The sequence below is a fragment of the Babylonia areolata genome, chromosome 9 (genome assembly GCF_041734735.1).
Source record: "Babylonia areolata isolate BAREFJ2019XMU chromosome 9, ASM4173473v1, whole genome shotgun sequence".
Taxonomy (NCBI): Eukaryota; Metazoa; Mollusca; class Gastropoda; order Neogastropoda; family Buccinidae; genus Babylonia; species Babylonia areolata.
In genome coordinates, this window is record NC_134884.1 from 11,671,551 (window position 1) to 11,698,836 (window position 27,286).

Sequence of the window (27,286 nt, forward strand, 5' to 3'; positions counted from 1 at the left end):
AGGTGCACATGTGGTTTGATCTGATGATTCCACATTGGATGTGGCCCGATAGTGGAAGTGATATATGTGTTTGAAGGAAACTGTGGCACGAGACAGAGGTAGGCCGCCATGTTGGGCTTGCCTTAGGCATGACAGCCAGATCTGTAGAGCTCCTCCATGCGAGCTGACAGGCGAAGGGCGCTCCCCCCGCCACTTTTTTGTCGTTGCCAAAAAATGACAGCACTGGTATGTTGCCTATGCATAGAATGGCAGACATTTGGCAACAAAAGACTTGATGACCCTGGTGTCTCTGGGACAGGGTTGTGTAATTGCCCAGGTAGGTACTGTCACAGAGGGGCATACGGAAGGCTTGGTGGTTTCTCTACCTGAGTGTGGCATGTTGGAGCAACCTGCAGAAAGTTGTCGGCAGTCAATGGCTGGGATGGATCAGGCTGTGGAAGTGCACTTCATGTGCCCGCAGGTCACTGAGTCTCATTCTGTGGTGGAATTCCTAATGGAAGAGGGTTTCCATGGGGAAAATTTTTGCTGAAGGTTCTTTAGTGAGAAAGGGGACCGGATCCATGACAGGCCTCTGGCTGTGTGTGGTGCGCACTGAGTCTGGGATGGAGCGGGGCAGGGGCAGGGAGGTAAGTGGCTCAAGATGTGTTGTACTGGCCATTTACATCAAAGCACTGATCTGACATACGTTTTCAGTATGGCCAACTGCAAAGTGAGAGCTGTATTATCAGTGGTTTCTTAATTGCAAAGGGAAATCATTTGCAGTTTAGTCTTTTATGAATGACTATGTCTCTCAGACTAGAAGTCAAATTGCACTGGGACTTAGTGCTGTAGCCTTGGGCCTAACTAGCCTTTGGGATCCGTCCCAATTATGAGTCCTAAGGCCCTCTTGATCGAGGGACTGGGGATGCAACTTGGGCAAAACACTCTCTACTATAAATTGTATAATCGAATTCCAACCCGAATTGTCGGGACAGCAGTTGCCTCCTCTGCTGTTCTGATGGTGACTGTTGTACACGACTGATTATCACATATTGTTCCTAGGAGGACACCAATCAGCATGGGTAAATCAGGAAACAGCTGCTGTGTGCTTCAGGGACGAAGGGTTCTGCTAAGATCTCCCCTCTAGGGTGCCTCAGTGCGTCCCTAGCAAGGGAGTGAACTCTGTAGCCGCACCTCCTCGCCACGTTAATGTGGGTGTTCCTGCGGGGACATGGGGCAGAATGGGCATGACCTAGTCATGGCGAACGCGGCACGGGTGCGGACGATCGGCGCAATAGCAAGACTAGCTCTCGGCAACTCACTCAAGAGAGGTCGCAGACTAGACTGGTCAGGGTAGATGGAGCTCATTAGCCTTGGCAGGCAGTCCATCTAGGAGAAGGGAAACTCTGATTTCAAACCAACGGGTGGGATACCCAGCAAACAATCCCCCCCTGTGCTCACAGGGCAGGTCTTTGGACCATGAGCCCCGGGTAGATGGAGCTCGTTAACCTTGACAGGCAGTCCATCTAGGGGAGGGATCCCCAATCTCTCACATCCCCCTGTGCTCACAGGGCAGGACTCTTTAGACCTGAGCTAAGGGAGAAGCCCCCTGACAGAAAACTTGATCCGGCCTGCCGAAGACGGAGTGTGTCAGCTACGGCGCAGGTTTCTGGTTAAAAATTCAGGACACACACGCATCAACGATCATGGTTATGCGTCAGACCACTTTGTCGTCATGGCGTCGTCCCTATCAGCGACAACCGGGGAGGGACGGAGCCGGGCCTCCTGCCTCAAAGGGGCCCACCAAAGCGACCGGTGCCTCTGTCAACCTGAAGGTCAGGGGAAGGCAGAGTAGAGCGACTGACCAGACAAATTCACCACCTGTCAACCTCACAGTAGCTCAGTGGAATGCAGAAGGGCTGAGAAACAAGAAACCAGAACTCCAGGAGTTTCTCCGAAATAACAACATTGATGTCATCTGCATTCAGGAGACCCATTTAAAAGATCCCCAAAGATTTTTTATTAGAGGCTACGAAGCCTTCCGCCAAGATCGAGAGGACAGACACAAGGGAGGAATCCTCACCCTCATCAAAATCTCCATCCCTGCAGTAGAAACAAGCAGATCGGGAAAAGAGGAGCTAGAACATCACACAGTCAAGCTGCTACTGCCCAGCGGAGAACTACTGATCACCAACTGCTACAGCCCTCCAGGCTCAGCTCTAGCGCTACACAAAGTGAGACTTGAAGCTTCCAGACACCTTGTGGTTGGAGACTTCAACAGCCACTCGCCAAGCTGGGGCTATGAGGAAATGGACTCACGTGGTGAGGAAGTAGAGGACTGGATGATGGACAACAAGCTCATCCTCATCAACCATCCAGAGGACAAACCCACCTGCTACTCCAGAGCATGGAAGACCTGCTCAACACCAGATCTGGCCATCGCCACAGAAGAGGTTCAGCGACTCACCTCCAGAACAGTCAACACACAGCTAGGGGGAAGCGACCATCTGCCAGTCATCCTCAGCATTTCCAGCATAGGATGCACCCAGCACAGAATGGAACCCAGCTGGAACTTCAAACGAGCTAACTGGACTCTCTTCAAAGGAAAAGCAGACAACCTCTGCCAAGACATCAGTACCTCCAACAACCTCAACAACAATGTCAACCTTTTCAGCGATGCACTGCTGCGAGCAGCAAAGCAGTCCATCCCAAGAGGGAAACGCAGAAACTACAAGCCCTACTGGAGTGACACTCTGAAACAGCTCCATGCAGACCTAGACTCCGCCAGAGAAACCATGGAGCAGAGCCCCACTCCTGACAACATCCGGGAATACAACACCATCAAAGAAACCTTCCAACAGCAGAAGAGAACAGAGATACAGAGGAGCTGGAATGAGAAGACCAGCAGTCTCAACATGGAGAAGGACACCGGCAAGTTGTGGAACCTGACCAAGCTTCTGAACGAAGACACGGGCACCAGACACAGCAGAACTGTCATTGAGGAAAATGGCAAGCACCACGCGGGCAAGCAGGCAGCCAACATCCTTGCAGATTTTTACAGAGAGGGCAGCACCACAATACTCCCTGAAGCCCGAGTGCAGGAAGTCCAGAGGGAGATCAAGGAGAAGCTGAAACAGCAGAACCCGAGTCAGTCCATGATGACAGCCTTCTCCATGGCCGAACTCAGTGCAGCCATCAGGAAACTGAAGAAAAAGAAAGCCCCTGGGAAAGACGGCATCCCGAATGACATGATCAAGAACCTGGGACCTGTAGCCAGACAGAAGCTTCTCTTGATCATCAACCAGTCCTGGGACACAGGGAAACTTCCAGACCAGTGGAGAGAAGCCATCATCGTCCCCATCAGAAAGAAGCAGAAGGATAAGACTAAGAAGTCCAGCTATCGACCAATCAGCCTCCTGAGTTGTCTGGGCAAGGTGATGGAAAGGATGGTGAACACTCGACTCCTGAAACACCTTGAAGAAAACCACCTGCTCAGCAATACCCAATCAGCCTACAGGAAAAACCGCAGCACCGAAGACCAGCTGGTGTACCTTGCACAGGAGATAGAGACTGCCTTTCAAGAAAAGAAGAAGGTGCTTGCAGTCTTCGTGGACCTAACCAAGGCCTTCGACAAGGTCTGGAAGGCAGGACTTCTCCTGAAGCTCCTCAACAAGAAAGTGGAAGGGAAGATGTACCGCTGGATCCAGGATTTCCTCCAACACCGCAGGGCAAGGGTAAAACTCGACGGGAAAATCAGCCATCGGGTCACTCTACAGCAAGGTGTGCCGCAAGGAGGAGTCATTTCCCCTACACTTTTCCTCATCTTCATCGACGACATCGCTGAGAAGATCTCCAAGCATGTCTCCAGAGCCCTCCACGCTGATGACTTTGCTGCCTGGAGTGCTGCAGAATACCTCACGTCCGCCAGCCACAGAATGCAGGAAGCACTCAATCACGTGGGAACATGGGCCTCTGCCTGGGGAGTAGACATCAACACCACCAAGACAGTCTCAGCAATCTTCTCGCTGTCACCAATGTCAGAAACCTCCCACCTCAAACTGAACGGAATGCAGTTGAAACAGGATGACACGCCAATGTACCTGGGTGTGAAGCTCGACAAGCGATTGACATGGAACCCCCATCTCAAGGACATCGAGAGACGAGCAACCAGAAAACTGGCCATCCTGAAAAAACTCGCTGGGACCTCTTGGGGTGCCAACAGCAGCATACTGCAGAGGGTGTACACTGGAACTGTCAGGCCAACCCTGGAGTATGGCAGCACTGCCTGGGCCACGGCATCAGCAACCAACACAAGCCGCCTGAGCAAAGTTCAGAACGCAGGGCTACGGCTGATCACTGGCGGGATAAAGACGACTCCAGTTCAGGCGATGGAGAAACACACAGGCCTCCACCCACTCAAAGATAGACGAGAGGAAAAAGTCTTCATCCACAGCGAGAAGCTCCTGCGCATGCCAACTCACCCAATGCACGAAAAACTGAAGTACCCAACAAAGAACAGACTGAAGCGGACCAGCTTCAACCACCTCTCCAAGACCCTGCACCGCCAACATGAAGACCTGCTGCCCTCGTCCCCTGCCGAGATGGAAACACTCCCCGACTTCGAGGAACCGGCCGACCAACTGGAAGGAGTCTCAATCATCACAAAAGTCCCTGGCATCGACCAAAAGGACTGCCAAGCCCCCCCCCTGCTGAAAGCTCTGACATTGGAGATGATTGAGACTCAGTACAACCCCAGCGAATGGACGCACGTCTTCACAGATGGATCCTCGGAGGGAGCGGTGAAGAATGGAGGAGCAGGCATCTTCATCAGGCACACAGATGGAAGACTGACCCCTGGAGCCTTCCCCACAGGAAGAATCTCCTCGAACTACAGAGCGGAGACAGCAGCACTACTCCATGCTGCACAAGGCCTCAGGACGTCAGTCAACCCACCACCAAAGATAGCCTTCTTCACTGACTGCAGATCTCTCCTGCAGGGACTCCAGTCAACCAGAAACGAACAGCAGCTGACAAACATCAAAGCAGCCCTTCATGACCTTTCAAAACGGTCGACTGTCACTGTTCAGTGGGTTCCTTCTCACTGTGGGGTCATGGGGAACGAAAAGGCCGATGCTCTCTCCAAGGCAGGCAGCAAAATGAAGCAGTTCAGCCACCCCGTGACCTACAGAGAGGCCAGGACCATCATCCACAACCGTTACCAGAACCAGTGGAAGAGAAGGCTGGGTGCAAACAGTGGTGTCGATCCAATCCACCAGCTCCAGAGACACCAGCAGACTGTCCTCTTCAGACTGAGAACCGGCCACTGCCGACTACTGAGTCACCTTCACCGTATGAAGATCGCCCACACTGATGAGTGTCCATGTGGCACTGGACCCCAGACCCCTGAACACATCCTCCAACACTGCCCAACCCATGAAACTCTACGGCGTCAAACCTGGCCAGGGGGCACGGAGCTACAGGCGCAGCTTTGGGGAGACCGCCACGACCTGGAGAAGACCGTGGGCTACATCGTGGCGACGGGGGTGACCGTCTGACGCAGCCAAAACATCGAACGCAGAAGAAGAAGAAGAAGAAGAAGGGACGAAGGTGTCCACCATGCAGGTTATGTTGAAACGTAAGGAAGCCGGAAAGAGTTGACGGGGTCTTGTGGTGCAACCGTGTGTCTGAAAGACATGGTGCTTGCTTCCGAAGTGACAACAAAGTCATCCTCTGACAGGCCCTTGACTGAGGCTGGGGCTCCATGATGGGATAGCCTGCCTAGGCTAGAAACCCCTGGAAGTGTCTCATTGGAAAGACAGTGCGTAAGAAGGAATGCCCATCTGTAACCACAGCAGTGGTTGTGTGTTGAGGCTGAAAGGATCGGGCAGGGAAGACCAAGTGCAGAAAGTGCTTTCAAACACCAATTGTTTGAGACGTCGATGCTGGATCTCTGTTCAAGCAAGGTGATGGGGCGAACTGATGTGCTTGAATGCAGCATCTGCCGTGCTGGTATGAGTGGGCAGAAAGGTACACCCCTGTGGCTAATGGACGGTTTGTTGTGCTTTGTGAGACGCATCCGTCCTCATCAATATGCCTTTCTCCCAAATGTAGAGGAAAACAATTATGACCCAGGCCTTCTGCTACTAGAGAGGAGTGGCAGAGATGGGCTTAGGGTGATTGTCTCCTGCCCAGTGGGCAGTTTTTGGGTCCGCTAAAACTTGGAAGGCAAAGATAGACACCCCTTCATGGGAGGGCTGGCCAGGATGTAGGGCCTGTGTGGAGCTGTTGTCACAAGCACAGAGGTGCAAACCAAAGTTTGTTGTGGGCAAGGGGGGGAAGAAGGGATGCCTTACAAACTTGAAAGGAAGGAAGGGCATGTGTGTCCGGAGTGGCACCTGTAAGTTCGACTGCCTCATCCCTCCTTGTGCCAAGTTAGGGCATCTCTAGCTCTATGGGTGATTGTTGCAGGCAAATGAGTTGGGGTGCCTTGTCCCTCCTTGCACCAAGAGAGGGCATTCTTAGCCCTCTGGGTGGGAAGGGGGTGTGTGTGGGTCCCTAAGGACCAGCCACTACTAAAATGTGAAGGAGCATACATTTGGGCGTGAATGGGGCAGTTTTGTCTGTGAGTGCAGTCGTCCTCTGAAAGGAAGGTAGGGATGAATTTATGAAAATGAATACATATATATGCAAAGGGATTATAAACTTCCATCAACTCAAGTGATGATGTCAGAAATATGCCAATGACAAGAGATCGAGACACAAGAAATAAGCGGCTGTATAAGCATACGTGTAGCGTGCACAGATATACCCAAGTAAATGGGTAAGTGTGCATAATCAGTAATGGAAAGGAATCTATGTATGCACCTATATATGAGATGTACATACGAATATGAATACATATGAATAAAGTGCCAGTACGTAGACGCAGAGTTCTGGGCATTGTGAACAGGACGCAAATGCAAGTGTGCCTATATTGCTATGTAGGGAATCTCAATGAATAGATGTCAATGAATAGAGATAGAAATATAATTGTACATGTTAATATGAAAGTCGTATGAACCTATCCCATAAGCGCACACACGTGTATACTGAGGGATAAATATACATCAATAAGTGAAAGCAGAAATGTGTATAAATGTAGCAAGATATCTCATATATATATATATATATATATATATATATATATATGTGTGTGTGTGTGTGTGTGTGTGTGTGTGTGTGTGTATTTTTGTGTGTGTGTGTGTGTGTGTATTTCGTGATTGTTGATTGTGATAATAAATCAAAAAGAATAGAAGGGGAAATATTGTGATTTATTTCCTGTTATTGTGTATAACAAGAAGAGAATGGTAATAGGACTGGTTGCCTGCAGAGGGCTGTGTGCCTGTGTGGGGGGATGAAGAACCCAAAGGTTTAGTCGCCAATAGCCTGAGAAACAGCAAGAAAGGTGCAGTTCCTGTGCAAAGTTGTGTAAAGTCCATGAATGGGCATCAGGACCCAATGAGAAATCAAAGAAAGATCGTTGGTGGACAGCAAGGGGGGCAGGAGTGACGTGCTGTGTTGGTTACAAATGCAGTTGCCTCCCTTTGCGCCAATATTTGGTGAAAAGGATGGTGTCTTTAGAGCACATATCCCCTGGTGTGACGTTTCCTCGCTGTAGAGGAAGGAGTGTCATGCTGCGTGTGAGAGTCCGTGGTTCGATGCCACCATAACCAATACTGGTGAATACGGCCGCAAGGGGAATAATCATAATGTCCCTTAGTGCTGTGGGCATCCCTACCTGAATAGGTCGCCATCGGACGCGAGACGGTCTGGACATGTGGCATGACGGCGCCGTGACCAGTGTTATGGGCGTCATGGACGAGGGGGTGGCAAGTCCGTCGGCTTGCCGTGGGCGGTCCAATCTCGCAAATAGTTCCTGCGAGAGGACCGACATTCAACTGTTGTGTGTTGATGGATAAGGGGATAGACAAGATCGGCCCGAGCACTGCCGAGTGGCAGGATCGAGTTATCAAGAGGCACTCCAACGTGGAATTGCCGATATTAGTCTGGATAACAGTGGAGATATGCAGTGGGGCAGAAAAAACCGGCACTGCCGAAGTTCAATAAGCTGTGCACGCATCTGCTCTGTGGGCAAGGGGCAGAGCAGGCGCTAGGTGTGGCACCAGTGCATAATTGCTGCAGCAAGTTAACAATGGGTTGATGGTTGTTTGGTTGAGCAGCTTGCTGAGACGCCATTAGTGGATGGGAAACAGCAGCAACCGGCGGTGTGGCAGATGGGGTCATCACCGCAAAGCTTGAAGGGACCGTGCACGCACCCGCGTTGTTGGTTAGGGGCCGTGCAGGTAAAGGGAAGTAACTGTGGCGGTCACCGGCAAGGGTGCCGAAGCAGGAGTTGTCTCCCTTGGATTGGAAAATCGGGACAAGGGGAGGGTGCACGCGCATGGGCGAGCGTGTCCCCTAGTGGTCCACCTTCCTCCCTACCCCTGGGGAGGGCATCCCTAAGCGCCTCAGTTGCCATAGGATCCGAAACGGAAGAGGCATGCTGCGTGGGGGGCGCGTGAGCCAATGTCACGGCCGCCACCATGGACACATCGCACACAGGGCCCAGTCTAGCGTGTGGATCAAAAGCCAGTGTATGGTGTTGTTTTCCCAAAGGGATTATGGCACATTCCACTGTTTGCATGGGAAAAGTGATAGAGGAGATCGACTCGGGTGTCCTGCCGACTGGCAGGGCCGAGAAACGCGGATCGCGTCGAGTTCGTTCGCAAATTGAAATGAATAGCATCAATGGCACCACTGACCTGAATATAGGGTAACGTACCCCTAGAAGGCGCCGGAGAAGATGCAGGAGGTGGTGGAGGTCTGGAGTCGACCGGAGGAAGCGAAGGAAGTGGAGGAGGCGGCAGGTTGGCGTTGTTGAGAGGACCAGAAATAGAGGGCCCAGAGTGTCCGCGAATCGATTGCGATCACGCCTTAATTTTAGCCCGATCTCCCAATCGAACCATATAATTATGTGACCTGGTTGAAGACAAAATTTGACAAAAAACAAGAACGCCAGAGAATCGACAGACAGACAGAAAATACGAAAAAAACTTAGCCGTATGGAGAGCACAGGAACAGGAGTCATAATGGCTGCTGGAAAAAGAGGGCGCTAGCCAGCTGGACAAAGGGGAGGTTACCTACTTCCGGGAGGTTATCGGCCGTAGTTTCGTTTTCTCCGCATTGGCGGATAGAAGTTTGCACAGGACAGGAATGTCAGACCCCTTCTGGAGTCTGCACTAGTTGGGTCACGGTTAAGTATGTGTAATTAAATGCAAATTTCATATCATGCATGCATGAACATAATTATAGTATGATGGAGTCTCCTGTTGGACCAACGGATGAGTAGGCAGGCAGGCTTATCTGTCGGTGTGTGTCCTCATATGGGAGAAGAGGCCAATTCTGGATGCGCAGCACTTCCCACAGGTGCTGCAAGGGAAAACGTCTCCAGAAGTTGAGCCCTGCTTCCTTCACTCACGCTTCTTAATGGCCAGCATTCTCTTGTTTTCAAACGTCTTCATGCCACTAGACCACAGTATCCTCCAGCGAGAGCGGTCAAGGGTATCAGTTTCCCAAGAAGCGATGTCTATGTCACAGGCTCTGAGGTTTGTCTTCAAGGTGTCTTTGAAGCGCTTGCAGGGTCTTCCAAGTTCACGGTGGCCTTCCTTCAGCTGGCCATACAAGAGCATCTTCAGGATCCTGCTGTCTGTCATGCGGACAACGTGTCCTGTCCAGCGTAGCTGGCACTGGATCAGCAGGCTTTCGATGCTGGTCCTCTCTAGGACCTGGAAGTTGGAGACCCTGTCTTGCCACTTTATGCCGAGGATCTTTCATAGGCATCTCTGGTGAAACTGCTCAAGTTGTTGAATGTGACAGCGATACATCGTCCATGTTTCACAGCAGTACAACAAGGTGGTCAGCACAACAGCTCTGTAGGTTTTGATTTTGGTGCTGAGCCTGATGCCTTTGTTGTTCCACAGCCTGTTGTTGAGTCTGCCAAAGGTGGAGCTGGCCTTGGCGATGCACAGCATCACTTCTGCATCAAGGGCTCCGTTGCTGCACAGGGTGCTGCCCAGGTAGCAAAACTTGTCGACTGACTTTATCTCTGTGTCATCAATCTTAATTGCAGGTGGGGGGGAGGCACTGGCGTTCTGTAAGCTAGCTGGTTGGTACATGGACTCGGTCTTGCTGAGGCTGATGGTGAGTCCAAAGTGCCTGCAGGAGGTTGAGAACCTGTCCATAATGAACTGCATGTCCTCATGGGTGTGTGCAGCAAGTACACAGTCATCAGCGAAGAGGAACTCTCTCAACAGTGCCTCAAACACCCTGGACCTGGCATGGAGTTGCCGCAAGTTGAAAAGTTTGTCATCTGTGCGAAACTGAATGTAGATGCCCCGGTCACAGTCTAGGAAGGTGTCAATCAGCATGGCAGAGAAGAGAATGGAGAACAGCGTGGGTGCCCGGACGCAGCCCTGCTTCACTCCATTTACCACAGGGAACGGATCTGACATGTCAGTATTTTCCTGTACTCTCACCTGCATGCCATCGTGGAATGACGCAATCAGCTGGATTATGCTCTCTGGGCAGCCGAACTTTGGGAGGATCTTCCACAGACCACAGCGGTTCACTGTGTCAAAGGCCTTAGGTCTACAAAGACCATGTTCTGCTCACGGCACTTCTATTGCATCTGGCATACGGCAAACACCATGTCACATGTTCCCCTGCCTGAGCGGAAGCCACACTGTACTTCAGGGATGACTGTGTTGGAGACATGGTCAACCAGTCTGTTCAGTATGATGCGGTCGAAGATCTTGCCAGCAATGCAGAGGAGAGAGATTCCACGGTGGTTGTCACAGGATGTTTTGTCTCCCTTCCGTTTGTAAATGTGGACAATTGAAGCATCCTCGAAATCCTGCGGGACCTCCGCTCTCTCCCAGATAGACTGGAACAGGGCGGTCAGGTTGTCTGTCAGCACCTCACCTCCATACTTGTAGATGTCAGCCTGGATTCCATCCGCTCCAAGTGCTTTTCCTGACGTTGTCAGCTTCAGGGCCTTCCGGGTCTTGGCCTTGGTGGGAGGGGCAGCTAGCGAGTCACTGACTGGTAGCTGTGGGAGGGCTGCAATTACCAAGTCAGATACGGACGAGTCCCTGTTGAGGAGGGTATTGAAGTGCTCTGCCCAGCAGGCAAGGATGTCTTTCTTGTCTGTCAGGAGGGTGGTCTGGTCCAAGGCTCAGACAGGGGTCGATCCTGTGACTCTCAGCCATTGAGCTGAAAGGGAAGGAGTGGCAGCTGCGGTAACATAAACAGGCTGCCACGTGCGGTTCTCCATCTTGCTGGGGGCTGGCAGCGTACATTTCACTGCTGGACAGTAGTAGAATGTAGACAATTTCAGCAAAATATTTAATCGTAGTTTGGCAATGAACTACGATCTTTTATTTTTGACATATCTGTGTGTGTGTGTGTGTGTGTGTGTGTGTGTGTGTGTGTGTGTGTGTGTGTGTCTCTTAGTCTTGACCATAATAATAATAACGACTAATAATGATGATAATTATAATATTAATAATGTTGATAATGATAATAGCAACAATTGATGATGATAATAATAGTAATAATAATCATAATGATGAAGATGGTGATAATAATAATGATAATTAAAGCAACAAATAGTTGTCTCAGACAGCATCAGTATCAGTATCAGTAGCTCAAAGAGGCGTCACTGCGTTCAGACAAATCCATATACGCTACACCACATCTGCCAAGCAGATGCCTGACCAGCAGCGTAACCAACGCGCTTAGTCAGACCTTGAGAAAAAAAAGAAGAAGTAAATTAATATTAAAAATTAGATATAATAATAAGAACGACAGCAAAATAATGATAATGAAAATAAAAATAGAAAAAAAAAAACAGAAAAAAAGATAATGATAAATAAGGGTGAAATAAAATGAAATGAATAAATAAATGAATAAATGAATAATTTAAAAATAAAATAAGATAGATAAATAAATAAAAAATTTTAAAAATTCAAAATACTTTTTTCATATATAAAAAACAATTTTGTCTTTGACAAAGTTCATGTAGCAAATTGTACACTTGAGTCGACAAATGTTGCCCATCAATAGAAAGACAGGCAGACAAAGAACTGTGCATGAATGGGTGTAAAAGGAAAGAATTAAAATGAAAGAAGACTTAAAAAAAAAAAAAGAGTCAGAAAAGAAAAGGGAAAAAAAGAAAGTGGGAAAAATAGGAGGTTGGAAGCCCAACAATAGACAACAAAAAACAGCATCAGTGTGTGTGTATTGTTTAAAATGGAAACTAGTGGTCAATGTAAAGAAAACTAAAATGATGATATTTAATTCTACAAACAAGCTAAAGCCTGTTTTTAAGTTTGGTGATGCATGTTTGGATGTTGTCGATTCTTTTAAATATCTTGGTATCGAATTTCGTAGAAACGGAACTTTTTACAAAGCTAAAAAAATGATTTATGAACAGGGCCAAAAAGCTATGTTTTCGTTACTTCAGTCAGCCAGAAATCAAGATTTACCTTTACATATCATTCTGGACATGTACCAGTCTATGATTGTTTATATTTTGTTGTATGGTGCAGAAATATGGCGTTATGAAAATGTAGATATACTTGAAAAATTTGAATTGAAATTTTTGAAACGCTTGTTCAAACTGAACACAAATACTATGACCCAAATTGTTTATGGAGAAACTGGTTTTTACCCAATGAGTGTCTTAGTGAAAATGAGATTAGTTCGATTTTGGACCAGCTTAGTGATATCAGACACAGAAAAATATTCAAGGAAAATATATTTGATATTACTTGACATATCGAAATGGTATTTATTCTTCAAAATGGATGAGTTGTATCAGACAAATTTTAATAGAAGCAGGGTATGACTGTGTTTGGGATACTCAATTCTTCTTGGAATCTTTCTGCAAAAATGTCAACATTGCTTTGAGAGATAGTTTTCAAAATCTATGGAGACATGCTCTGGAGGCGAGTAGTAAATGTTTGTTTCATCGAAATTTCAAAAGTGGATTTGGTAGAGAAAAATATATAAGTCAAATGCCTGATAATTACATTATCAGCTTCTTCAGATATCAAAGTAGTAATCATAAGCTGGAAATAGAAACAGGGAGACACAAAGGCATACCACGAGAGTTACGGCTTTGTAAGGTTTGTAACATGTCTGTGATCAGGGATGAGTTTCATTTTATAATGGAAAGTCCCAATTATGATCAGTTACGAAATAGGTATGTTCCTAAAAAATATTTTTCTCCAAAATTGGTTTTTAATTTTTGTAATATGCTCAGAGGAGGCAAAAAAGTCATTTTAGCTGTAAGTAAGATGATTAGATTTGCAAATGTTGCCTAGCTATACTTTTGGAGTTAATAGACTTTTGTGTTTTCTCAACTTTTACGTGGCATTGTTGTGTATTTGGAAATGTTTTTTTCTGGGCATGAAAAGATCATTTTGCAGTAATCCTCCATACTCCAGTAGGAGTGAAAGGATAATAAAACTTGAAACTTGTGTCTGTGGTAAACTTTAACACGGTCATTTTCTCTGCAAATACTTTGTCAGTTGACACCAAATTTGGCATAAGAATAGGAAAAATTCAGTTCTTTCCGGTCATCTTGTTTAAAACAATATTGCGCCTCTGGGATGGGCACAAAAAAATTTAAAAAGAAGCCAAATTATATGCAAAATGAGTTTACTGTTATATTAATTTTTTTTTTTTTTTAATTCTTTAAACTTGGCACTCTGATCTGATATTCTGACACAGCATCAGTAGCAGTCATTTTTATCATATTTTGTTCAAACAGGAACTTCTTTTGCTATTTCTGGTGCATCTCTGGTGCAGCTAGTAAAAAAGGGAAATAAATGTGTAATTAATGCTAGGGGGGTTAATTTGCTTAAACTGATCTTTCTCATCTCATCTTAAACATTACATTTTGAAGTTATACTCAATATATAAAAAGCTTGTGTGTTTTACTCTCAGTGTACAGGGCTATCACTATGTTCATTCGCCCAAGTGGTCTTTTTTGGAAAATACTGAAATCAATGCTACGAGTGAAATTTATAGATCTAATGGCTGAGCCCTGAAGGCCATGGGCAAAAATTAATTGCATACACATATTTATACATATTCAAAGCACGTGCTCATATTCCTTGCGAACGTGAAGGAGGACATTTTGTTTCAAGTAGTTGACCTGCCCATTCAATCCAATATTCAATCAACAATACACGATAACATGTGATGGAAAGTTGGAGGAGGAGACCGTTAAATATTTATTCTGAGAAAGATTTGTGAATGTCTCATATATATATATAAACACACACACACACACACACACATACACACACACACACCATACATTCTCATTCTGTGAACTGCATTACATTATACAGTGTATGATTATATGTATCAGATCTATGCAGATCTGCATATGTGTGCTTGTGCACCAACATGTGCGTGTGCGCGCATGCACACACACACACACATGCACGCATGCACACACACACACACACACACACACACATGCACACGCACATGCACAAACACACACATATCTCTCTCTCTCCCTTCATATATCTATCTATATATATATATGAAATTGGTGGTCTCTCTCTCTCTCTCTCTCTCTCTCTCACACACACACACACACACACACACACACACACACACACACTCCCATTCCAATGCTCCTTTTTGAGAATAATCAAAGAGAAGATTTATTGTTTGAAATTAGGTATTTGTCACACTCCAAATTTGTGAAGGGTACAAATGTTGATTTTTTTTTTTTTGGATACCATCCCATACTGGATTCCTTTATAATGACCAAGCAGACAGGGCAGCAAAAAGGGGAGCAAAGAATCATACAGATAGTATAAAAGTATATTGCCCATTGTCATACAAGGAAATAATCAATATACTAGAAAGAGACTTTTAATAGGTGCTTGAATTCAAGTGTAAAACCTCATCAGTTGACTCTCTCAGACTTTGGTCCGATTCGCAGACCAATTCTGAGTTTAGCTCTCAGACTATTATCAAATTCATTACAGACCAAGTATTGTTCTAATGTCAAATGCATATGCTTTAGTAACCTGACAATTGAGCATATAATTTTTTACTGTAGCTTGATGAAGCCTTATGTACATGAAAGTATGTCTTCACAAGTGGCTGAGAACGTTGATGTTTTTGACTTTTTGCATTCATTATCAGTTGTTTCGCTTGTCAGTTTAACAACTTCTCTTTTACGAAGTCCTTTAAGTAATTTTCTGTTATTGTATTAAGATTTTTTTTTTCAAATTTCACCCTCATTTGCCCAGTTTCTCCCAACCTTCCATTCATTCACATCTCCCAACCCCCTCAAACCGATAATACTGAAATGTATTCATAAATACTTTAACAAAATGTCTTCAATCACCGATATGTGTGACAGGACATTAAACAAAATTCCCCCTCCATTCAATGAAATGCATTACAAGATCTCATTGTCTGTCTCTGTGTGTGTGTGTGTGTGTGTGTGTGTGTGTGTGTGTGTGTGTGTGTGTATATATATATATATATCAGGCATTTGACTTCTATATTTTTCTCTACCAAATCCACTTTTGAAATTTCGATAAAACATTTACTACTCGTCTCTAGAGCATGTCTCCATAGATTTTGAAAACTGTCTCTCAAAGCAATGTTGACATTCTTGCAGAAAGATTCCCTCTCCACACACACACACAGACAACCGAACACCAGGTTAAAATATAGACTCACTTTGTTTACACAAGTGAGTCAATAATAATAATAATAATTAGTATTTATATAGCAGAGACAGGAAAGGGCAGATTTGTGAATACATTTATAACAAAGAGTGCAGATCTTGTACTTTATTCTGTGTGAGACAGGGAGCCAATGGAGATGTTCAGTAAAAGAGGTTTGATGTACTCAGGGGAGTGATTGAACACTCTTAATCTCATTTAGCTTCCCCCTCTCCACACACACACAGACAACCGAGTACCGGGTTAAAATATAGACTCACTTTGTTTACACAAGTGAGTCAATAATAATATAATAATAATTAGTATTTATATAGCACTGAATCTTGTGCAGAGACAAATCAAAAAGATTTCACACCAGTCACACGCATGCAGACTGAAAAAAACAACTGAAAAACAACAAAGGGGCAGGGAAGGGAGGCTATCTTGGGAAGAGGTAGGTTTTAAGGCCAGACTTGAAAGAGCTGAGTGCAGAGACCTGATGAAGCAAAGGGGGGAGCTCATTCCAAATGCAGGTTCCAGAGACAAAGAAAGAGCAGCGGACGACAGTGGAATGTTTGAATCTGGGTATGCGTAGACAGTGTGGATCCAAAGCCGACTGTAGAGAGTGAGATGGCGTGTAGATGTGAAGGCAGCCACAGAGACAGGAAAGGGCAGATTTGTGAATACATTTATAACAAAGAGTGAAAATCTTGTACTTTATTCTGTGTGAGACAGGGAGCCAATGGAGATGTTCAGTAAAAGAGGTTTGATGCACTCAGAAAAGTGATTGAACACTCTTAATCTCATTTAGCTTCCCCACCCACCTTTTCCCTAACACCTCAAACATGTACCTCAGTCTTGAGATCCTTCAGCTGGGAGCGTAAATCATAGAGCTCGGTGGAGGTAAGAAGGATGGTGTTGAGAGTCTGCACCATGGTGGTGGCAAAGTCCACCTCCTCCTCCTGCATCAGGATCTCTGCCAGACTGCTGAAGATGGCTTCTGCACTCAGATACACTGATAGCTGCCTGCAAAAAAAATAATCGGATACTATTTTCTTCTTGTATGCTGATGGGCTGAATTTCTTGAGCATGATGAAAAGGCAGGACACCTCCCTCCTTCCCTCTCAAAGAAGCAAACAAAAAAACGAAAAACAATTCAAAAAAAAAAAAAAAAAAAAAAAAAACCAACTCCAAAGGTGGTTCATCTTTTAAATATTTATTCATCATCTAAATCTATTCCTTCTTTTATCAGACTCCAATTTTTTTCCAAAACAATGTCATTTTATTTTAACTCTTTCATTTCTGCAGCATAGTTTTCTGGTTGACAGGAATCTTACCCTTCATTCCTGGAGGCTGGAAAACTATACAGCAGAGAATTCATTCTCCCTTTCCTTCCTATAGTACGGAAAATTTGTTCTCATGGTAAGCATTTTGAACTTCATGTGAGTCGCGTCATCAGCGCACATCATCTATCCTTGACTGGGTCACTAGCAGGGCAGTGTTTATGAATGGAATGGATGCCAGACACCCCCCTCAGCCTCAGTGTATTTAGAGAAAACTATGTTTAAATGAAACAGAGTTTGTTCAAGAACTGTGTAAATAATAATCTGATTCTGGCTCAGTGACTGCTTGTGTAGTGAAAGGCATATATTCTCTCTGAGAAAAAGTTCAAATCATTCATGTGATCGGACAAAAGCAGTGACAATTGTGACAGTTTTTCATAGATATGACAAGGCTGTTTGGCACTGAGATACATGTGAGGCACTACTTGGTGAGCACCTGCATGATGTGCATACTTTGCAAGCAAAACACTGTCCTGCATGTGATACGAACTTATATGCATTTTGACCCCACATTCACCTGTTTTACACCTGAGTGTCACCAAACATGTCACCCTATAGTGCCAACAGGGTCACAGACAACTTCTCATATCAATTCTATACACAACAGTATATGACAATCTTAGTGTACTGTAATGCGCCGTGTTGCCGTATGTCTCCAAAATAAGTATCCTGCTTCACACTTTCTGTCTTTTCTCTAGATCCAGGAATGAAGGGAATATATGTATCGTAGGAATCTGGGAACAAGGGGGAGTAATGGTTCATAGAAATATAGGAACGAAAGAGTTAAGGTATCTCGTCACCTTGATAGACTATAAACTGAGGTCCTGTACTCATGTTCAGAATGCACTAAGTGCATGCTGCGCACAGGACCTCAGTTTATCGTCTCATCCGAATGACTTTATGGGGAGGATACCCCATTGTGTGATATAGTCAAAAATTGACATTGTCATTTCAAGTGTGGTCGGACATCACTGGAAATGGATCCCATTCCTGGGTTACCAGAGTCTGCCACTGATGAAGACACCACGCGGCAAGTGGAGGCCACCATTTTGGTGGATTGCCACATAACCGTTCACTAGCTAGCCCATGATTTCAAGATCAGTGTGGGGTCTGTGGATTCCCCAGTTGCTCACACCTTTCCAGAAGCAGGAATGAGTCACATGCTCCAGGCTATTTTAGCCATGTGCCAAGAAAACCAGAAGGATTTCTTTGACAGACTATTCATGCAGGACAAAATATTGGTCCATCACTATGATCCAGAGACTAAACCCCAGTTGAAGCAATGGAAGCATTTTGACTCACCACCTCCGAAGGCATGTGACCACCTTCTGCAGGCAAGGTCATGCTTATGGTCTTTTGGGACCAGCGTGGAGTGGCAATGATGGATTTCCTAGCTAAGGGTACCACATTCACCGGGACATACTAAGCTTCACTGCAGCAGAAATTGCGGGAAGCCATCAAAACCGAGAAACGTGGCATGGTGACCAAAGGAGTCCATCTCCTGCAAGACAACACCCCAGTTCACTACTCGCATGTTGCCCAGACGTAAGCATGGACGGACCTGCGGCTATGAAATCCTTCCTCAACCCCTTACTCTCCAGACTTGCACCAACTGACTTCCACTTTTTTCCAACCATAGTCATTTTTGAAGGACAAGCACTTCCCAGGCAATGAAAGGCTTATTTCCGTGGTTTAACCTGCAGACATCTACAGGCAAGGTCTTCACAGCTGCATAAACTTAAATCATATACACCCTATGTATAAAAGAGCATAAAAATTATCATAGATGAAGTCAAGCTCCCTGACCCCTATGGACTATAAACAGCTTAATTTATATTTCCACATGAGGCTGTTCTTCAACAGGACAATTTGTATCCATAATGGTATATATGGAAATGCCCCCCCAACCCCCACCAAAAATTACAGACACATTTAAAACTAATAACACAGACATAACCATATGTTATGCATACCTAAACCAAGAAATAACCTGTACAAATCCAGATTCTTGGATGGAAATTATGGAATAACCTTCCACTCACTTTAAAAAGTATTACAAAGACATGTTCAAGAAAAATCTTATGAACATCTCACTGACTGTTTAAAAGATTTACAGGGAAACATGTTTGTAAAATGCAGTGGGGGTGAAGTAACCATACATGAGCATGTGCATTTGCATTTCTTTTTGTGAATGAGAAATGCAGGTATACATTTTGGTTGCTTTTTTTTTTCTTTTTCTTCTTTTTACTATTCCATCAGAGAAAAAAATTGACTTTGACACACACACAAACTTCAATAGACACACCTGCTTGTGCCATGCCGACTCCCTTTATGCTCATTTTCGACAATATCAAAGAGGTCAACAGTAAGCCAGCTGGCATACAGTGCAGGGGAGTGAGTATTGTTCATGATTTCGCCTGCAGGCAGTAGCTGATCCCATTCTTTGATCAATGTGAGCATGGTCGGCCAAAAACCTGCTGCTCCAATTATTCATGCACTGCAAGAAATTGTTCTACACCTTTCAACAATCCCTCTCTCCCTCCCTGCCCTGAATAAATGGGGGGGTTGTCTTTGAGTTCACCTCTGGGTCAGCCAGAGTTAAATCATAAATCTTACCTTCATTCTCAAGTGAACTATCAGACAATTTTGTCATGAAAAGCACTAAATTCACCATCTTTAATGACTGGTGAAGCTCCTGCAGATTCTTGGAAGACAAAGTCACAAAAGGTTTTTGAAACATGTTGCTGTTTCAGTCAACTTGGGCCAGGCTGTGGCTTTGTCATCAGCCATTTTGAAAGTATCGTCCAAATTTCTGGGAAGGGTACTTCAAAAAAACATTCTGGATGGATGATACCAAGTGAGATCCCATGCTGCTCCTCATGATTAATTAAAGTAGACATTTCAAGCTTTCCTACTGGCACCTACTGGTGCCTACAAAGCAACTTTAAAACAGAAATGCAAAAAATCATGCACCACAGATGTACAAATACATCCTTGGTGAATAGTGAAGCATTTTAGTCAATGCATAATACATCACTGGCACTCTAGTTGTTAAAATAGAATTGCTCCATTTCCAGCACACACAATGTTTGGTTCTGCAAACATTTGTTTCTGATGGTAAGTAAAATTATGATTTGGGTTTTCATGCATGTAATCGTAACCTCTCTCTCTCTCTCTCACCCCCTTTGACCCCAAGCATTCTTTTTTTTTTTTTTTTTTTTTTTTTTTTTTGTTGCTGCCCCATCATCTGCACCATTTCAGTGGCATTACTCCCATGCTGCTCATTTAGATTCCCCCATACATGGCCACACCCGGATTCATCTGTCACAGTTCCAGGGTTGGCAGTCTGCAGGGAACCATCGATGTTAGGTCGCCAGGAGGCCACACACCAGAGGAGACGCTGCACTGCTGCTAAGTCACTTTGGTGGTGTTCAGTGGTGCCTGTCCTGATTCAATGTACTTAGGACACCACCTACTAAGCCCCCTACTAATGACAATAATGGCTTAGTCACGGAGCCAGACTGAGTGAGCGTCCCTCCCAGTGTGGAGACTGCCACCACATCCATCAAACAACAGTTCCCCATGAATCTGCCGACACTGAAGACACTGACAGGACTCACCCCAAGCACAGAAGTGGAGGGGTATCGAAACTGAGGTCACCATGAGAGCTGGGCATGAAAGGCCACAGACTTTGAGACTGTTTTGTTTATATTGATGATGATGAAGGAGGAGGAGGATGACGATGATGATGAGGATATTGCTATGGAGGTCCATTTTAGTTTGGGACTGCATGACAAGGCTGTACTCTACGCTTCCTGTCATAATGGTATCCCGGCGTTAACCAGGCCCAAGAGATACGGACACTTGCAGTGTTGGTCAGGTAATTAGAGCAACACACCCAAATACGCATCCTTGAAGTGGATCACACTTGACTGTATGGTCTCAGTTTCCCCATTTAAGCCCACAGCACACTCAACTCTGGGAAGGAGCCGGCCACAGGCTGAAAAACCCACCTCTGCTGGGATTCGAACCCGTGTCCTCCAAGCCGTCAGTCCGTGACGCTAACCACTTCGCCATGGCCGCTGACCCCCAGCATTCTTAGTCTTGTTGTTGTTGTTGTATAGCAGGAATCACATGTGAGCAATGAAGTCTCTGCCTATTATTTATTCTTATTATATTTTTTCATTTATTTTCCATCTGTTTCTCTTCCATTTTCGTTCCATTTTAATTCATCTACTTATTTCTTTATTTAGTTTATTTAGTTCAATGCAGTGCAATGTTTCATATACATTTTCCAGCATTTGGTGAGCTCTCAAGGCCTGACCAGCACACAGGATATATGTATAGGTCAGGCATCTGCTCTCTACCCCCACCCCACAACCCGCCTAATGCCATCCCCTCCTCCCTTTTTAAGCAGATGTGGCATAGCATTTATGAATCAGTTTGCAAACTTTGTTGGCTCCTTGAACCTGAACCTGCTGGACCTGCATAATAGCAAATAACAGATAAATGAATAGTTAAACAATATCAAAGACACAGAGTTATACAACATAATATAAAAAACAGAGTTTAATTCTCACTTCAATACCTTCAAGCTCATCATCCAGTACTGACCTGATGATGAAGGACCCCCTGTCTTCTAGCAGCTGCCGGTCCTCTTTGAAGAGTGTCATCAGATGCACCATGAAGTGTGTGAAATACTGATTCAGACCTTGCCGAGATTCCACAATGTGTTGCACACTGCTGGGCAATGAGAGGCGCATCCCTCCCTCCTCCCCCATCCCCTCCAGCTCTGCACCCAGACCGGCTGGATTAGAGGAGATCTCCGACAAGACTTCAAGGTCCAGCAACACCACCTTAAACATGTTAGGCAATATTATAAGCCTCTGTGTGTGTGTGTGTGTGTGTGCGTGTGTGTGTGTGTGCGTGTGTGTGTTTATGCACAAAAGAAAATTTGTCACACCATCACATGCTGCCAATTGAAGTTGGACATTATCATAACATTCCTATTGATGAAAAATTATGTCTTAAGTGGAGGTGAACTTTTATTTCATAATGGAATGTCCTTACTATAGTTATTTACCACAAGAACTGATTCCCCAAAATTGGAGACTAGCATATTCTAAGCCAACAAAAATTATACTTTATAAATAGGGCAAATATTTCTATGAAAGACTATAACTCTGAAATTATAATCCATAACTAAATGTTCATTCTAGCTTCATAGCACTACATTTGAATATTGGGCAGGGGTCAGAGGTGGATTATTAATATTCAGAGGCAATTTTATACAACATTTTATCTATGTATTTGGCAGTGAAGGGACTGGGTTGTGACCATGTGTAAGTACTGTGTCAGGGTATTCAGATCGTCAGCCATCTTACAGGTAGTATCTGGCCAACATTTTTTTTTTTTTTTTTTTTTTGCTGCCCCATCATCTGCACCGTTTCAGTGGCATTACTCCCACGCCGCTCATTTAGGTTCCCACATAACACACGGCCACACTCGGGTTTGTCCGTCACAGTTCCAGTGTCGGCAGTCCGCATGGAACCATCGATGTTAGGTCGCCAGGAGGCCACACACCAGAGGAGACCCTGCGCTTCTGCTGAGTCACTTCGGTGGTGTTCAGTGGTACCTGTTCTGATTTAACGTACTTAGGACACCATCTTCTAAGCCCCCTACAATAATGGCTTAGTTGCGGAGCCAGACTGAGTGAGCATCCCTCCCAGAGTGGAGACCGCCACCACGTCCCTCAAACAACAGCCCCTCATGGCCAAAATTTCTTGTAAAGACTGAATTTCTCTTTTAGCATGGTGTAGTCCTGGCAGATTTTTTTTTTTTTTTGGCAGATGATGCTGCACTGGTGACACACACAGGAGGCCCTTCAGAGACTCACTGACTGCCTTGCACACACGTGCAACCAATTTGGCCTCACCATCAGCCTGAAGAAAACGGAAGTGATGGGACAGGGCACTAACTCTCCTCCAACAATTCACACTGGGAGCCATGAGTTGAACTCAGCTGACTGTTTTCAGTATCTGGGGTCGACAATAACTTTGAATCTTTCCCTCAAGCCAGACTCAAGAATTGCAAAGGCCGCTGGGGTCATGTCCAAACTTCACAAGAGGGTGTGGTCAAACAAAAACTTGATGGTGAACACTAAGATGCAGGTGTGCAGAGCTTACGTTCTAGGCACCCTACTCTACTCGAGTGAAACATGGACAACATATTCCGCCTTAGAGAAGAGACTAAACAGTTTCCATCTCTGATGCCTCAGACGCATTCTTGGAATCCGATGGCAGAACAAGATCCCAAATACCAAAATGCTTGAGTGTGCAGACTTGCCAACTGTCTTCACCCTTCTGAGTCAACGCGGTCTTCACTGGCTCAGTCATGTTCACCGAATGGATGAAGGCCGCTTTCCTAAAGATCTGCTGTACGGCGAACTATCAGAGGGATCTAGGTCCCAAGGCTGCCCCCAACTAATTTTCTAAGACGCTTGCAAATGGGACCTGAACTATACAGGTATTGATGTGCTGTCCTGGGAAAGCCTTGCGGACTCACGTGGACCCTGGAAATCTGACATTCAGAGAGGGGTGAAACAAGCAAAGAGAAACCACACTGACTTGCTGAGGAGAAAAAGAACCACACTCAAGTCCAATTCTGTAAACCAAGCAGCATCTACCTATATCTGTCCCACATGCAGTAGGGATTGCCACTCAAGCATTGGTCTACACAACCACAGCAGGAAGTGCAATGCCTGCCAGTGGCTACATTTCTGGTGCAGCCATCGTCTCTTAAGACGAAAAGAGGCTGACAAGTCCTGATACATTATCAATTCTAATCAAGGCATTGTTGACCCAAATGTTTACCCAAATGTTGTCAGTTTCAATATCTTGGAGTAGTCTTTGAAATTGTGTCATAAAAGCTATTTTTTCTGCCATAGTATTTGGTGCACAGTAGTCATCTATTGTATGTATTTTATCTTGTATATTGACTTCCATACTTAATATCCTACTTGTGGTGTGTTTTAAATCTATGTTATCAAAGTGTGGCTTTTTTACTTCAGTATTCAATAACCTAATTGTGTTAGCGTTTAAATCTGTTATCACAGTGCTGCTTTTTGACTCACTTGTGTAAACAATGTGAGTCTATGTAATAACCTGGTGTCTGGTTGTCAGTGTGTGTGTGTGTGCATGTCTGTATGTATGTCAGTGTGTCCGTGGTAAACTCTAACATTGTCATTTTGTCTGGAAATACTTTGTCTGCCAATACCAGATTTAGATTAAATATAGTGGGAAAAAATCTTCACAGTCATACCAATAATTGTAAATCTTCCGGATTAACTCTCTCCATACGAACGGCGAAAAAGACGACGTTAACAGCGTTTCACCCCAATTACCACCATCAAAATATTGCAAGCGGAAGGCTCTTATACTGAAGAGGTGAATGTTGACAAAGAATACCACAATTCTGATGACGGAAACTAAAGGCTGGGTCATTCAGATACCCACTGGACATCCGAGGGGTCTGTGTAGAGGAGAAGAGAGGACTGGCCGTACTGAGTGAGTTAAGCAATATTTCTGGATCATCAATATTTTATTTTGATGAGGATCCAAATCCAAAAAATCACAATTTATTTTTTTTGGTTTCATGAAGGACTGACCTCATTTTTCTTGTTCGCAATTACAAGAAAAGAAACATAAAATCTAGACAGAACACATACATAGACACTACGAACACCATTGACGTGTTTGCTGCACATGAACATTTTAAAGTGGATACTGAATTAAGCAAAACCTTCATAGCTCATGTGTGATTCCAACTGTACAACAATAACAAAGCTGAAAACTCTGTGGGTGAAGGGGGATGGGGGAGAGATGGGAGTGAGAGGTCACCAGTACATACATAATGATCCAAATAATATTTTTGCTTGCCATCAGAAACAGTGTATATTGAAACAAAATCTGTGTGCATGAAATGGAGCAGTTCTATTTTAAGCATGCCACATCAATATGGGGAGTTTGTATTATGCTCCCAGTTAAGTTGAATGTACTTACCATGTCATACAGGCAAATCAGTCCTAACAGTTTGCCCCACTTGGCAAAAATTCACAGCACCTCAGTAACAAGATGTCTTACTACTAGTCTTCCGTCTGCTAACCAATCAAATGCCATTTCCGGCTGGAGTTAATTACTCATTCCAATGGCCAGCAAAGAAACGCCCCATGTGAACGATGGCAAGAACCGCAAAGACGGACAGGTGAGCATTCGAGTTTGACTTAGTTAATTCAACCGAATTGGGAGTATAATTCAAGCTCCCCAGTTTGGTGTCATATACTATACCATGTCAAACTGATGCAGAATTCAAAATGAAAGGAGGGCAATGCCTATTGCTTTGCAGGGGGAGTCCTTGGAACAATACCAGCTGAGTTAGCCGGAACAAAGGAAACCCCTAGGAGTGCTGAAAGGAAGCTGAAGTGGTAACAGCACACACCTCATGTGCTCTTGGAATCAAGCAGCTAATTGCTTCACGAACCACCATGGACAGGATTGGGAAGCAAGGAAAAACTAAGTTTTCCTGAGCTTCAGGAGAAGCCAACCCCGAATCTTGTGGAACCAAACGCTCTTCCCAAAACTGACTGGCCCTGTAGAGGAAAGTGTCAAAGATGGTGTATGCCATGGAGACGTGTAGCAGGCATAAATGGGCCAATTTGTCCCACTCAGCCAGCATTTTTAGATAAAGAGTAGCTGAGGCAGGGAAGGGAAAGTGTTGTGGATAAACACTATGTCCCGTGCAGAGGGCTCAACGACATAAAGGCTGGGTTATCAGGGTGTATAAGGACCACACCCCACCCTTGGAAGGGCCTTTACATTACTTCCCTGGGGGGAAAGGCCCTAGGAGCTGACAAAGACTCCACACTGGGAGGGGAGATAGAAGAAGTACCCCTAACCAAGTGGACAGGCTTATTTGGCCACTTTCATCCCATCAGTAGGACCTTATGGCACCTAATGGTTTTGGAGGTGGCGTTGTGCTGCCAAAGAAGGGTTAACTCACTCCAGATGAAGGGCCCTGATTGAGGCCCTATTGTTTACAACCATTTCAGATGAAGGGCCCCGATCAGGACCTTAGTTTTGAATTTTTGGAGTGGCACCTAATTTCCATAATGATGTTATATGCTAAGAATGTCTAAACTGACCTTTCCACTGCGACCAATAAATGCAGTGTGTGTTGCTGTGCTAATGAGCAGGAGAGTTTTTCATGGTGACTGGTTTATGTGAACAGTGTGTGTCAGCAATAGCGTCTGACCTAGTTTCATCTCAGTCACAAGGCATACAACAGAATTAGACGAGGGGGCCCTATCGTTGCAAATGATGTTCTGAATTAAATCTGTTTCAAACTCTTTGTGCTTTCCTGGATTCATTTACAAGTCATCCATGTGTGCAACTTTCCAACAAATATTATGGATACTGTCATCATCTCAGTGTATGATCAGTTCAGAAGTTTTCAGTTCATATATTCTAACATTTGTTTTTTTGCCATTTTATTTCTTACATTTACAAATGGGTAATTTGTGGGGAAAGTCAGGGGAGCTAACTGGCAGTACAAAGAGAGTTAATGGTGAAAGTATGGATTGAAGGGCAGATTTGGCCTGTATGACCCATGTGGGGAGGGTCAGCTCCCGTGCCATGAGGCCCGAATTGGGTTCAGCCTGATCAGAAGGTGAATGAGGAACCAACCTGTCACCAAGGAGAGGGGAAGAATTACTGTCTGTATTCTCCTGCTCTTCAGGAAACAGCGGTTCAAAATTTATTTCCCAGTCCATACTGGGCAGGATCCCTTCACACATGGACACATCCAAGAGGGTCTCCTGATTTGGGTGTGCGGCCCAGTGGGAAGAAATGTGTGCCAATCCAACAGCTGGTAAGGTGCCAGCTGATTATCCCCATACCACCTGCTGTGAGTGCCTGGACCGTAGGTCCACCGATGCCAGAACTTGTCACTCTGGGCTTTGTTTAGAAAGGGACCCACATGTGCTTGGAAGGCATAAACACCCATTCATCTCAAAGCAAGAACATCTGGTAAGGGGGGGAACTGCAAGCTTCCCCGACCAAGGTGGGGTGGCCCAGAAGCGGTCACTCCCGAGAGGGAGGCCTTAAT

The 27,286-nt window shown here is 45.1% G+C and overlaps 1 protein-coding gene across 1 annotated transcript in view; it reads right to left on the reverse strand.

The window, feature by feature from the left end:
• LOC143286056 (protein VAC14 homolog) overlaps positions 1-27,286 on the reverse strand; it is a 193,488-nt gene that overhangs the window by 34,081 nt on the left and 132,121 nt on the right. The window contains exons 11-12 of the mRNA XM_076593599.1: positions 21,740-21,981; positions 16,634-16,808 (exon numbers count right to left, since the gene is read on the reverse strand). Of these exons, the coding sequence (XP_076449714.1) occupies positions 16,634-16,808; positions 21,740-21,981 (417 nt within the window). The remainder of the gene's footprint in view (positions 1-16,633; positions 16,809-21,739; positions 21,982-27,286) is intronic.